The sequence below is a fragment of the Tamandua tetradactyla genome, chromosome X, assembly GCF_023851605.1.
Source record: "Tamandua tetradactyla isolate mTamTet1 chromosome X, mTamTet1.pri, whole genome shotgun sequence".
Lineage (NCBI taxonomy): Eukaryota > Metazoa > Chordata > Mammalia > Pilosa > Myrmecophagidae > Tamandua > Tamandua tetradactyla.
The window spans coordinates 71,509,411-71,524,204 of NC_135353.1; the positions used below are offsets into that span (position 1 = coordinate 71,509,411).

Here is a 14,794-nt window from a genome sequence, read left to right on the forward strand (position 1 = left end):
GTGCTTATTTCAGGTGCCTACAAGTGAAATGGTGGACAGAAACAAAGTTTGTGAACTCTGCAACATGATTTTTAGTTCTCCAGTTGTAGCTCAATCTCACTATGTGGGAGAAGTCCATGCTAGAAAACTGAAGGAATTAATGGAAGAACATGATCAGATATCTCCATCAGGATTTCAGCCAGATAAGAGTAAAGTTCATTCACCTCCTTATCTTCCATACAGGAACTGTTTTTCATTTTTTTTCCAATTCTTCCATCCATTTTTTAGTAGGAAGGATTTCACTCTGGGGCATAACTTGATTCTTCTGCTTCTGCCCAGTTGATCTCTATTCATGTCCTTGTTATTTAATATAGAGATTATAATTGCTAGCTGAATGTTAAGAAATATTGTGACATCTCCCCTTTAGTTTATGAAATCCAAATGAGAGCAAGTAATTTGCTATACTGTTAGGAAGAAACAACAATAAGCAGCCTGACCTCTTCCAGTTTCTAATCAGATTATAAAATCTAAGCTCCTTCTTACTTCTTCCCCTTAGAATCTATCTCATTCCTTTTCTGCTTTAATACTTTCAGAAACATTATCTCATGTTTGTCGAATCCAATGTTTTTACCATAATATGGTTATGAATGCATTTCCTGACTATAACTCTAGGCCAAACAAGCAAAAAAACCCAGAAACGTGTTATTGAGTCTCCTTCTAGCCTGACAGCCCATTCCTTTCATCCTATAAATATATAGCTAAGGTACTACCATCATTGTCAATCGTTGGTTATTGAATATTTATTTTATGCTATATCCCAAAGAAACAGAAATATAAATGTTGGCCCTCCTTTCAGTGATGTGTGGGCACCATTACATGTAAGAGATTTGATCTGTAGTTTCCTGAAATAGAAGAGTATACACTGGAAAATCCAACCTGTACTTTGAAAAAATATATTGCTAGAACAAAAAATAAGATGATTTTGCTGGTGAGTCATACCACATTCTTACTAGCTTTGACATTTTAAGAATCATGTTTTGGGTGCATGGGTGGTTCAGTGGCAGAGCGCTCACCTTCCATGCAGAAGATGCGGGTTCAATTCCTGGACCATATACTACCCGCCCCCCAAAAAAGAATCATGTTTTAATGCCTCTCATGGAAAATTCATCAACATTGATTTCTAGCTCATAGAGGCAGAATTTCCCAGCAAAGACAATGTTCTAATGTTTAGAACTTTTTTCTTAATAAATGAAACCATATTTATTTTTAACTTCTATTCTCTCAAATTTTTCTGTATGTATTTCTGTCCATCACTTGAAGAGAGACAGAATCAGTGGCCCTGTAAACATAAAGCATCTTGTAAAGCCTTATCTTCAGTCCCCAAACTTCATTGATGTGGGCTCAGAGTGAAAGAGCTATGCGATGACTAGAATTGTGGAAACATATAATTTTATAGCCTTAAACAACTGCAAAAATTTTATTCTGATACTAATATCACAAGTCTAGACTGAATAGATAACTTACTGTGCTACTCATGAAAGAAACCAACTTAGAAGTTAGCACCATCTGTTTTATCCTCACTAGTTTCGAGAATCATCCTGACTGCTCTTAGGCTCCTATTGACTCTTCAAATGAATATAATTAGTCAGTGCTTGATCCTGAACATTCTTTCCTTCCGATGTCTCTATTGGAGAAACTTAGAGACAAACTTGTATTCAAATTTCCATTCTCACAAAAGGAAATTCTTTTTAATCTGGATACCTTTATCCAGTAGCCTTCTGTAGAGAAAGTCCATAGAGAGTGGGTTTTTAAAGAATTCCAGATTTCCTCAATACTTTATAATGAGTACAACTCTAGTATCTGAACAAATGTTAATCACTTCTCATTTTGACTGTTTCAGCAGCTGTGCCTGTTACTACTTCTGCCGAGTCAACCTTCCTGAATCCCCTTCCTGTCAAGTCTCCTCCAGGTGTGATTAAATATAAGACTGTGCCTTCCCCTTCCAACAGTGCTTTGAATTTACATAATCCAAACAAATATTGCAAGCTTTGTCCTGCTTCCTTTAGTAATCCATTAATGGCCAGTAGCATTATGTTGGGAAAAAATACAAAAGAAATGAAGCTAGGAAGTTTATAGACAAATAGGAGAGCAACTCTTTTAATAGAATAAAATTCAAATGGTAAACAGTAAAAGTACCATCAAATTATTTCAAAGAAAGTTTATATATTTAAAAAAAACATAGTTGGACTCATAGAATTTTAGATAGGTAAGGACTTTAGAGTCCATTTAGTTGTCTGTTTACTTTCTGGAAAATGAGACCCAGAAAGGTTTAGATGACACCTATTGTAGAACCAAATACAGAAATTCCTATGGTCCCATGCTATCATAAGTACATAAGAAAGTATTTTAAATTAGTGTCTTGTAATTATATCATTTGGTCACTAAGTATGGTTTTAAGTGTCTTTTTGTTGCTAGGCTGGTCATTCTTGGGAATACATATTAACATATACCCTTTGCCCCCAAATAGCAAGTGTACAAGTTAGTTGGGTCAATAACACTCAATTGCAAGGGGCTACAGACCGGGATTTTTGCTTACAGATTGTAGGTAATCAGAGGAGTAAGAAATATGGTCAAAATTTTTTCATAGAGTAAGTGTATGATTTAGATTCATAGATGTGAAAAGGACATTCTTTATAAGGGGAGGCAGGATGGACACAGAGCTTGGAGCTAAGAAGGAGTGGCAAGAATTCAGACACATTAAAGAGACTGATCCCGACTGGTGTAATCCACTTGCTCTTCTAACCATTTTTTTTCCTTTTTCCCCCACAGGCACCTTCTCACTACTAGTGTACTTTATTACCCTTTCATATGCTGTCTTTTATTCACTTGTATTCCTCCACTCACTGCTTTTTTTCAATTCTTTCCATAATAGACCTCTCTGCTTCATACCAAAGTGATCATTACTCTGTCCTTGAAACTCAGTTTATCTTATGTGACTCTTTACACTCTGGTACTTCTCCTGTGTTTACTATTGCTGTCCTGTTTCCTTTGTGGGTTCTTTTTGAAAATTCATTACCTAAATATAGGTATTCCAAGAAACTCACTGCTCTCTTCACTTTACAAATATGATCTGTTTTCCTGGTTTTATCTACCATCTGTATATGGAAGACCTTTCTGTTAAGCTTTAAACTCACATATGCAATTGGCAGCTAGACTGCTTTACCTGGATGACTCATAACCATTTCAAATACAGTTTATCCAAAACCGAAAACATGATCTCATTCCAAATTCGCTCTATTCTCTAGTATTCTTTAACTTAGTTGACAGCAGTAATACCCACTCAGTTGTTCAAATTAGAAACCTGCAGTTAACTGTGACTCCTTCACCAGCACCTTCTTCACTCTGTATATCTAATAAAACATCAAGCCATGATTATTTTAATTCCTGACTATTACTGTCCCCTTATCTCCAGCCCTGTTCCTCACACACTAGTTCAGGCCCTAAACATCTTTCCCATAGCTTTGCTACTCAAGTTGTGGTTTGTGGACCAGCAACATCAGCATCACCTGGGAGCATTATTAAAAAAAGTACCTCAGACCTGACTGCAGACCTATTGAATCAGAATTCACATTTAGCAAGATCTATAGATGATTTGTATTCGCAATACATTTTTAAAAACATTGTCCTAGAATATTGCTATGGCCTCTTAACTATCCTCCCTGCCTCCAGTTTTTTCCCGCAAATGTACACTAATAACCACTATGGTATTCTACCTAAAGTGTAAATCTTTCTTTCTCATTCCCAGGCTTAAAAAACATTCATTGTTTCTCCATTTTTTATGAACAAAATCCAAGCTCTTGAATTCTCTACTATGTAGTCCCTACCTACCTTCTCCAGGCTTATCCTCTACTACCTCCTGTAATGATCTATGTGGATGAGTACATACATATTACTTATAGTTTCAGAAACCATTATCCATTTCTTGTCTCTTCCCTTTTTCATGCCACCCACTTTGCCTGGATTATCCCCATACCCATCTTCTCCTAGCTAGCCCTTACTCAGTGTTTAACATACTTCTTCCCTGGAAGTCTTTTTTCTTCCTTCAAGGCTAATCTTCTGTGCTTCCTTAACCTGAATATCTGATTATCTCTCCATGTGTCTTTTTTTCTCATTAGAATAAAAAAATAGTTCTTTTCAGGAAAGCAACTTCATCTAATGCATCTGTATTTCCAGGGCTGAAGACAGAAAATGGCATAGAGTAGGCCTGCCTCAACAGGGATTATTCAATGTATGAATCAGTGAACTATTACTTAATCTTTATTTATTGAGTACTTACTCTGCATTTGTAATATTTCAATTTACTATTTAGTGTTATTCAGCATATCACAAAAAGTTACATAGAAATCTGTGTTTAGCTAAGATTTTAAGGGGTTTGATTTAGACAATTGTAGAAATAGAAATGATAGATCTTCTGGAAGTAGAAGATGTTTGGGGGAAATAACAGACTTCCTCTTGTTAAGGTATTTTTGCTATTGCTGGGCTGAGACTATCTTAAATAAGTAGCTTCTAGTTTAATGGCATTAGGTAAATTTGAACCACGTCAGCTATGAGAAGTGTTTGCATTCTGGTCACTTCTGAAGGAAGGGTCTTTTTAGCACTTTGATCTGAAGTTTCAAGGCTGTTTAGAATAAGGGAAGGAGGATTTTGGTGAAATTCTCCTCCCTGTGGGGGAAGGTTGGGGAGGGCTGATGATCAACATAATTTAATACAGTTATTGGGGTCATTTTACACTAATCTGTTACTAAAAAGTCTGGTTAAAAAATTATCTGGAGAATTTATGATAGTGGTAAATTAGCTAATGATAATTTCAAAGAACAGTGGTAACATCAGATACTAACATTACACTTGAGTGAGCAAGTAGTAAGACGAAAAATTTAATATATTACATCTTTACTTCATGCTTCACCTATATCCTCCCTTCTTTCTTTCCATCTGCTATTGTTTTTGTGTTTCTCCCCATAGCTCATCTCCTTCTCTTCATCATTCTCACTGCTTTCTTCATGTCCCTCATCCAGCCCCAGATCTTATTAGCACAGGAATGGCTACCATAACGATATGGAATTAAAGTATGTATGTATTTTTATTTATTATATTTGTTTTGTTTATTTCATTAATCTCTAGCCCCATTATTGCACTTTGATGTCTCACCTTCACCTGCACTCAAAATATCTAAAACTGAATTAATAGTCTTCTTTAAAACCAACTTGAATTGATTAACATTTCCGTTTTTGCCAGTAGAACATTATTTATTCAGTCACTCCCACCTGAAACTTTGAGGGCATCTTCGACTATTTAATTCCATATAGTCTATCCATCAGCAAGTCTTATCAATACATTTTAGACATATTTCTCCTTTCTATACCCTTCCATTCCATTTCCACTATCATCAACTCACACCTTAACTCTGTAACAGTGTTCTGCAAAGCTTGACTTATTTATTATTATTGTCTCACTCCCTAGTAGCAAGATTTAATCCTGGATAAATCCCACAGTCTACTTTTTCTACATCTACATCCAGGTAATTGAGTGCTATTATGGAAAATTAAGTAAGGCTAGAGATTGGGTACCTCCACCTCTACAGAATCTTGGAACTCAACCTCGTTTCGGAGTTTAGCCGTACTTAATCCTTTCCTTCACTTTCTGTTCAACAACGATTTTAAACCTGCATCAAGAGATTCTCCAAGACTGTCTTCCCATGCCCTACATTCTCCCTTCTCACACTCATCAGGCAAGATTCTTTCTTATTTCATCGAGAATTTACAATCAAATGTAAATTACCAAGTACCTTGCCTTAACCAAGTCCTTCCTTAATCTTGAGTTCCCCTTTAACAACTCCCCTTCCGTTCTCAGCCAGTATTTTTTGCAAATGTAGTCTGTAATTACTTTCTTCATTTTTATTGACTTTTCTTCAACTCACTGCCATTTGTTGGCACACATCCTCCAGCCCTCTGTACACCTACTGCACTACTTTACTGAAACTGCTCCTCACAGGGTCATAATGACCTCTAAATTTCCAAATCCAGTGGACACTGTTCAGTTATTGTACTGTTGAACCTCTCTGCTACATTTAACTCCATTTATCAATCATTCTTTAAAAATCTCCACTTCCTTAGTTCCTTTGGTACTTCACTTTCCTTTTCATCCTTATAACTTTGTGTCCTTTACTTCATGGCATTTTCATGGGCTCCTCCTCCACTACCATCTTAGTTTAAAGAGTGGCACTCCACAGGGCTTTATCATGTTGCTATTCCTGTGCTCACCCATAGATTGTCCTCAGGAGATCTCATCCACTGTGATTAACTACCTTCATGTGTTTACATCTCCAGACTCTCTCTGAATCTTCTTCTGCCTTTCAAATGCCCACAAAACTGCCTTCTGATCATCTTTACATGGAAGTCCAATAGATACCTCAAACTGTGTGTCCAAAATCAAAACTCACTACTGTTTACTCCCTCCCCCCAAAAACAACACTTTTTTCTGAAGTTGCAATTTCAGGTAATAAGACCACCACCAACCCAGTTTCCAAACTAGGATTCTTAGACCTATTTTAGACTCCTCTAGATTCCTTCCTCTCTCTCATCCCCATATTCAGTCACTTTGTTTTTTCCAGTTTTAAATCTAAATATTTCTCCAATCTCTCCACTCTTCTCTATCCCTACTATGACTTTTCTAGTTCATGCCCTTCGTTTATCTCTTGCCTGGTCAATTATAGTTGCCTCATAATTGTGGACTCCTTATTTCCACGCATGCTTCTCTTAAATTCATGCTCTAAATTGCAGCTAGAGGAGAGGTCTATCTAAAACACACAATAGGCCACGTCACTTACTGCTTAAACTGCTTCAGGGTTTCCCAAACCGGGAAACCTTGATCCTTAGCGTAGTATATAAACCTCTCTTTAATCCAACTCCTTTTCCCTCTCCCAATTCTCCCCTCGAATTCTACTCTGTAACAATATAAGACGTTTCATAAACACTTCTGTGCTTTTTTTATGCTATTTCCTCTGCCTGGAATTCTCATCTCACCTCTTTTCATTAAGTTAACCCTTTTTCTTCCTTGCAAGTTTAGCTAAATCATCAACTTTTCCAGTAGCCTTCTCAAGACCCTCATATTGACCTAAGTTCTTCTGCTTCTTTGTGATGCATACCGCTCTTACCTTTTACCAAATGAGATTGAAATTCTCTTTTCATGTATCTTTTTCTCACACTGGCCATTTGAGCATGATGTTTGGTGCCACATAGGTGCTCAGTGTTTTCTGGAACAAATTTTTTTTTTTAACTTGAGCACTTCATGTTCATTTATGTCCCTTCCATACCTGATATGTATTCATCTCCTAGAATATTCTAATCTGCTTTTCATATTATTCAAATCCTTCCTGTTCTTGAAGATCTATCACAACTTTCCTCACTGCCCTAACCCTTGATATTCTTCTCTTTCTGTAATTTCTTGTAGGCCTCACTGTGCATTAACAGTCGCATCCATTTAGAGCCCCTCAATTGAAGTAGCTTCTTTGTGATAAGGGATTATATTTTATTCTCAACTATCTTAGTGCTTTATATGATAATGAGTACATAGTTTTTTCTCAATTAATATTTGCTAATTGTTTATTGAGATGCAATGTGGTGTAGAGGGATAAGCAAAGATATGGCTATATGTTTGAAATCACTTGCTCATTTGCACCTAAGGTTTCTCAGGTATAAAATGAAAATAATGCTATTTCTCAGTATTAAATTATGATGAAATGAAATAATATATACAGTACCTGTCCTCAACAAATGTTATTTTTTAGAAATGTTTTTCTTCTGTCATAATTTAAAAGCAAGTAAATTGGACATTTTCTGTTTTTCTTCATAAGATAAATTCCACTTTCATTTTTATATTTGTGCTTACATGTAGCTCTCAAATAATTTTTTTTCTCATTTAAGATATTAGAGCAATGGTTTCAAACTTGACTACACATTAGAATCATGCAGAGAGCTTTTAGAAATCCCAATGCTCAGGCATCCTTCAATCAGTTAAGTTAGAATCTCTAGGACCTAGGAATTAGTGTTTTGTGTTGTCTTTTTTTTAACTTCCCAAGTGATTCTGATGTGGAACCAAGATTGAAAAACATTGTCAGACATGCATACATTTCTCCTATCCATGCTTTGAAAACAATGACCTTAATCTGAGGAGTTATGAGATAAGGCTATAATTAGGATAAGAGTGTGCCCACAAGTGTTTATGGAAAAATCTGAAAGCTACAAGATTCAAAGAAACTTGAGTTTCTGAAAGAACATAGGAAAAGGACTTTTTACAGAGCTGAGGGCATTGAGGCTGGATAGGGCCAAGGGACAGTCGTTGAGATGGAAGAATGGAGAGAATGAGAAACATAGTAGAGGCAGGTTCCAGGAGGATTATACAAGAAATTCTGACCTCAGGGCCTAAGTATATTAATTTCTGAGATGTCTATATCCTAAACAAAGATCGAGAACATCACTATATGAAATGACAAGGGCTTAGATAATAATAATAATCAGATCACAATTCTGGAACTGCCTCTTGCCCTTTCATACATGATCTGCAGTTCCTCCAAACTCTCTATTGTCTGTATTATAATCTTAATTCTTATGTCATTGTGGAGAAAGAAAGAAGGAGCTGGGGAGAACACTATGCACAGTATACTTTATAAACATGAATAATATTTCATTATGTGAAACCTCTGAACTATAATCTGAGTTCAAAATCATAAAGAAGGTCACTGGCTTCTATAATCTAGGACTGTGCTCTAAAATCTGTGACTGCACAGTAAAATCTGGAAAGTTTTCAAGAAGTATCGAAGCCTGATTCCATCCTTAGAGCTTCTGTCTTAATTATTCTGATGTGGAAACAAAACATGAATATTTTTAAAGTTCCCCCACATGATTCAGTTTTGTAACCAATATTGAAAACCATTATTTGGGGGAAACCAGTCCTCCTGTTTCTCTTTTATAACATAAGTGCCCTTAAAATGTATAGTACTTGACAAATTCATCCAAGGCTTAGTTTCCAACCTGTAAAATAATTTAGTGATCATTTCCTTGAAAAGGGTGGTTGTGAGGATGCACAGTGTTGGGTTTCGTCCTTAGTTTTTCAGGAAGTCCAGAATTGTCAGAGTTAATCAAACTCAAATCAGAGATTTATTAACTCGAAACAAGCTTGAAAGAGGCTGACAAATAACCCAGGAACTGGAAAGGTATGTCCGTTAGTATATTTCCTCCAAATTCCCGGATAATAATCACCTGGGATATTTGTTAAACTACAAGTCCCCTGGCCCTCTCCCAGATCAGAGAATCATGTTCTCCCAGGGAGGAGTATGGAAATCTATATTTTTAATAACTAATACCCCAGGTGATTCTTATCAGAGAAGACTGGTAGACATTGTCATTTAGATGAATATATTGTCATTCTGGTATTGATTTACAGGAGGAAGAGATAAAGATTTTCAGTTCCCAGGTTTGGTTTTGTTTCATATCATCCAGGGAATTCCCTTCTTGGTATCAAAGAATGTGGGAAACAAAATTACAATCAGTAGGTGACTTGGTGAGCATGAAATTAGAAGATGGGGAGAGAGAATAGTTTTGAGAAATCATTCATTCAGATTTTTGCTAAACCTGATGAGCTCTCCTGAGCTCATGGTAAAGTATATCTCACTGATGAGCAGAGTCCTCATGTTCTTCAAAATCAGTATCCTTTTCTCCCCTGTATAGTTTTATCCTTTTTTCTATCAATAGTCTTTGCTTGACCAGATCCAGTATACCTGGCAATGATTAACTTAGCATCCTTTAAATTATTAAATTGCTGTCTAATTTAAAAGAAGATGACTTTGGTTATTCCTAAAATCTCCTCACCAGTTTATTGCCTCTTCCTTAAGGAGGGATCATTTTTATATTTAGTTTATGAAATTTATTTACTTGCTTCTTCTGAACAAAGAGAAAGTGGAAGAATAGTGAGTTTAATAAAATAAAAATTAATTTATCCTCTGCTTCTCATTCTCCATCAGGAACAGAATAGTGGGTTAGCTGGTATACAGTTCCTAATCTATACTTCTTGACTTTTTTTTAACTGGTAACTAGTAGTTTTCTTTTAGATTTTTGCTTTCAGCTTTTATCCTGAGAGTGGGACTCAATTTATCTCTCTCCTTTCTAAAACCACATCTCTCTGTGGAAATTACTTTTGGTAAACTAATATATTACACTGATTTCAGGTAAGAGTAAGCATTAGCTTTTATTTTGTCTTTAATATTCAGTTTTGGTTTGGTGGAAAGAGAATTCAGTACAAAGAAGAAGAGGACGGTTAAGAGATTAAGAGACAGAAGTTGGTTGGGTGTATTAAATTTGAGGTGCTTGCTTAAATTTTAAGCAGGCAGATAGCAGTTTCTAGGAAAGAGGTCAGGGCTAGAGAAGCAGTGTGGTGTAGTGGAAAGAATTTTAGGCTTTAAATTAAGAGACATGGGCTCCAAGAGGCTAACTCTTCTGCCAGCTAGCTGGCTCTGAAGCCAAATCATTTGAACTCTCTAGGCCTATGTGTAAATTGAGAAAATTTGAGTAGATGGTCTCTAATAAATTTCTGTCCAGTTCTAACATTATGGGATTCTAAGTGTATACATACTGACCTTAACTTGAATGCTGTTTTCTTAGCATTTAGTATAAGACACTATATTTGCCATATTTGTAATATCACCTTTACATCTTTAGAAATGTTTGGAAATGAACACCGCATGCACGGAAATGAACACCAAATTAAGTAAGTATTTTTGCCAAATGTTCTTAAGACACCAAAGACCAGGGATTCTGTCAAGGCCCTTGCATGTGATTTATAAACTTTTAGGTATTAATTTTCCTATGAGTTACTCCTGGATATGGTTGGTGGTATTTGTAACATACTACATTTTAGCATCACCCAGGTCGTTCCCTAGCCATGATAGCATACTGACAGAACTGACTAATTGGTTCTCATTCTGAGAAGACACCATTGTCTTCCTTTGAAAAGTTCTTAAAGGAGTGTTCTAAAACTATACACAGTCAGAGAATCCCTGGAAGATTGGTTTTGTTCCAGGAATCCAGTGTTCAGGTCACAATTCTTCCAATGAGGTATAGTAGTTGAGAACAGATGTCTTGCTGATAGACAGATTTGGACTGGAAGATCAGATCCATCTTTCTACTAAATATGAACTCTAGACAATTCTATTTTGAGGTTCTTATAATGAAATGAATTAAAGTGTAAGAAGACTGGTAATGCACATAGTAGGAATTCAAATGTTTTGTTCATTCTATTCTATTATTTTAAGGAAGGGAGTAATGAATGGACAACTGGGAACTGAGTAAGACATAGCAGGACAAGGGGAATTTAACAATTGTGTATTTGCTTTGTTGCTTATTAAATCAAAGCATAATATTTCTGTTATTTTATTCTAGTAAAAATTGTTTATACTATTTGAGTTTGAATACTTGGGAACTAAATTGTCTGACTTACCAAATTAACCTTCATTTAGACTTTAAAAAAGAAATCTCAGGGTTCTAGAACAATAGCTATCTTACAAGGAACTAATCAAAATTTTAGAAATAAAATGACATTATGATCAGACCATCCGTCAGAGCATTACATATCCCAACATGACTTACAATTTTAGTACTACAATTTTAGTACCTGTTCTTTCTTTCATCCCAGCCCTAAGAAAGATTTTGTACAACTTGTGAGGTGCCTGAGAGGTACTTGAGTATCCCTGATAATTCTTTTTGTCATAAAAAGTCATGATTTATTGTTTTATATTGAGAAAAGCTTTTAAAAATTAGGCAGTTTTTGAGGGTAATTTTTTAAAGCAAAGAAAATATTCCATAAAAAATAGTTTAGGAGCAAGATCTTTCTTCAATCTTCTTTGCAGAGAATCCCTTGCTATTAATCTAGTGAAAACCTCAAAGAAGACAAAAGACTCTGGTTTCCAAGAGGAAAGTGAAGATTACATCAAGGTCCAGAAAGCCAGAGGATTAGAGCCAAAGGCTTGTTACAGAAAAATGGAAGAGAGCTCTTTGGAAAGCCACAGATATGGAGAAATGGTCAATATTGGTCCCAGACAAAGAATGTTTGAGAGAAGACTACCATTTGAGCCTTTCCAGGCTTACCCACGACCACACAGTACTTCACAAGCAGTAGAATACCAATTACCTCATCGCTTACCTGCTTATACGAAGAGGACATATGACTCATTCCAAGATGAACTGGAAGATTACATCAAAGTACAGAAAGCCAGAGGACTAGAGCCAAAGACTTGTTTCAGAAAAATGGGAGAAAAATCTGTAGAAACCCGTGGGTATGCAGAAGTGGTTGATTATGGACCTAGAAATAGAATGTTTAAGCAAAGATTCTCATCTGAGACTTCCCATACTTACCAAGGACCATATAATATTTCACCAGTGGAAAACCAGTTACCTCATTGGTTGCCAGTTCATTCAAAAAGAACATATGACTCTTTTCAAGATGAATTAGAAGATTATATCAAAGTGCAAAAAGCCAGAGGTCTACAGCCAAAGACTAGTTTCAGAAAGGTCGGAGATAGCACTGTGGAAACCCATGGGTACAGAGAAACGGTTGATTTCAGGCCCAGATACAGAAAATTTGAGCGAAGACTTCCATGTGAGAATTTCCAGACCTACCCAAGATCATACAATATTTCACAAGCAGTGGAAAAACAGTTACCTCATTTCTTACCAGCTCATGACAGCAAACAGAGACTAGACCCTATGCACTACTGTCAACTTACCAGAGACTGTTTCTCAGAAAAACCAGTACCCTTGAGCCTTAGTCAGCAAGAAAATAACTCTGACCTATACAGTGTAGAATCTGAAGTTTACAAGCACCTCTCCTCAGAAAACAATACCAGTGACCATCAAGCAGATCATAAACGGAGACATCAAAAGAGAAAAAGACATCTGGAAGAAAGTGAAGAAAAGCCAGAGAAGGAGCAGTGCAAGCATAAAAGGAAAAAGTGTTATGAGAGTATGGATTTAGACAAAGACAAAAGCATCCAACAAAGTAAAAGAGAGGTAGATAAAGTCAGGATTGGTTCAGGAAAGCTTAAGCATCGGAAAAAGAAAAAAAGCCGGGATGTAACCTCTGAGAAAGAAGAACGTAAGCACAGAAAAGAGAAAAAGAAACCAATTGAAGAAAAGACAGAGGAGGAAATGCTTTGGGATGAGTCTATTCTTGGATTTTGAGCTTGTTAGTTTTGTTTACCTAAGGATGAATTGAAGAAATAGGTTAATTTTTAAGGGTGTGGATTTAAACAAAGACAAGAACATCTGATGAAGAAAAGGAGATGTAATACAGTCAATATCAGTTCAGGAAAACTTAAGCCTTGAAAGAAGGAAACAAAAAGTTGAAAGCTAACCTCTGAAAAAGAAGACTATAAACACAGAAATGAAAAAGGAAACCTGTCAATGAAAAGTTAGAAGAGGCAACTTTGGGGTGAAACTGTTCTTCAATTTTAAACTGTTTAGCTCTCTGTTCCTCCAAGGCTGAATGAAGAAATAGGTTGAGTAGTTTGGTTTCAGGAAATGTATGTTTGAATTTTCCTAGGTGGACAGAGACTTTAACTTCTAACAAAAGGTGAATGCAGTAAAAATATTCATTAGTCTTTTGCCAAACTTGGAAATTACTTTTCCTCATTTTCCAAAAAAAAAGAAGAAAAATTACATGTTTCTTACATATAATGTAATTTCACTTAATGAGAGTGTCTATACCTCCATTCACCAAATTGCTGTGATAGTGAATTATTTACAATTAGTAGATCATTTATTTTAAATGAGAGAATTCCCAGGTATTGCAGAATCCATTCCTTGTTTGAATGTTATTGCTGTTTTATTGTTTGTTGTTGTGTGTTTATGTTTCTGGGTTTACACCAAAGAAACTGTATGGAGCAATTTTGACTGATTTTTTCTTTGTTAAATTAATTTTCAGTGTATTTTTGTATTTTCTAGTCCTGAGAGTGGAAAATGAAACAACCTATAATAATAAGCTTAGATGTATAATTTTTAAAATGCATTCCAAAAGTACTGATATAAAATCAGTCTATATTCTGAATTGTTTCTATTAAAGTATTTTCATTTCTACATACTGTTTTATGTAAATGATCATTTCCATTCAAAGACGATTTTATTTGGGGAGTTAAGAGGGCCAATAATTAAGCAGTTTGTACTTAGGATCTCTGGGGAGATCAGACTGACCATGAGGATGTATTACATTTAAATGCTTCAACCTGACCATTTTTCAACTCTGGTATTCCCTTTTATGATAAGCACCTCTTATAGACATTTGAGTATCACTACGGTGTACTATGAAGAGTAATGGCTTGGGAAATCCAAATTCCTGGGTTCTGTTCTCAGTTGTGTTATCAAGTTACTCTTTGACCTTGTGGAAATACCATTAGATTCTAACATGGAATGACCAAGAATAGGAAAAATAACCTAAAGTATTCCTTCAATGTACTAATCTTATTTTAAAAGTAAATAAACATAGATCATCATGCATATGTATTTAGACAGGGCATTTAATAGTTGTTTTTTTCTTTTAAATTAGGATAAAATGGTAAACAAGAGATAAAGCGTAATATGATGCATTGGATTTATACCAGCTTGAATCACTGGTACCAAAGAGAGTTAGATAGTCTCCAAATCAACTTTTCTTCCTTAAGAATGTTGTTATAAGATAATTTTGTAGAGGCCCATGATATCACTTCCCCCTT

The 14,794-nt window shown here is 35.6% G+C and overlaps 1 protein-coding gene and 1 long non-coding RNA gene across 7 annotated transcripts in view; one reads left to right on the plus strand and one right to left on the minus strand.

Moving 5' to 3' along the window:
- ZMAT1 (zinc finger matrin-type 1) overlaps positions 1-14,128 on the plus strand; it is a 47,029-nt gene extending 32,901 nt beyond the window's left edge. The window contains exons 4-7 of one of the 6 annotated variants that reach the window (XM_077145797.1): positions 14-188; positions 1,880-1,948; positions 10,752-10,800; positions 11,939-14,128. In XM_077145797.1, the coding sequence (XP_077001912.1) occupies positions 14-188; positions 1,880-1,948; positions 10,752-10,800; positions 11,939-13,268 (1,623 nt within the window). In that variant the 3' untranslated portion in view covers positions 13,269-14,128. The other 5 variants (XM_077145799.1, XM_077145800.1, XM_077145803.1 and 2 more) reach the window with 5 other exon arrangements.
- LOC143670817 (uncharacterized) overlaps positions 1-14,794 on the minus strand; it is a 92,219-nt gene that overhangs the window by 845 nt on the left and 76,580 nt on the right. The gene's annotated exons all lie outside the window — the stretch shown is intronic.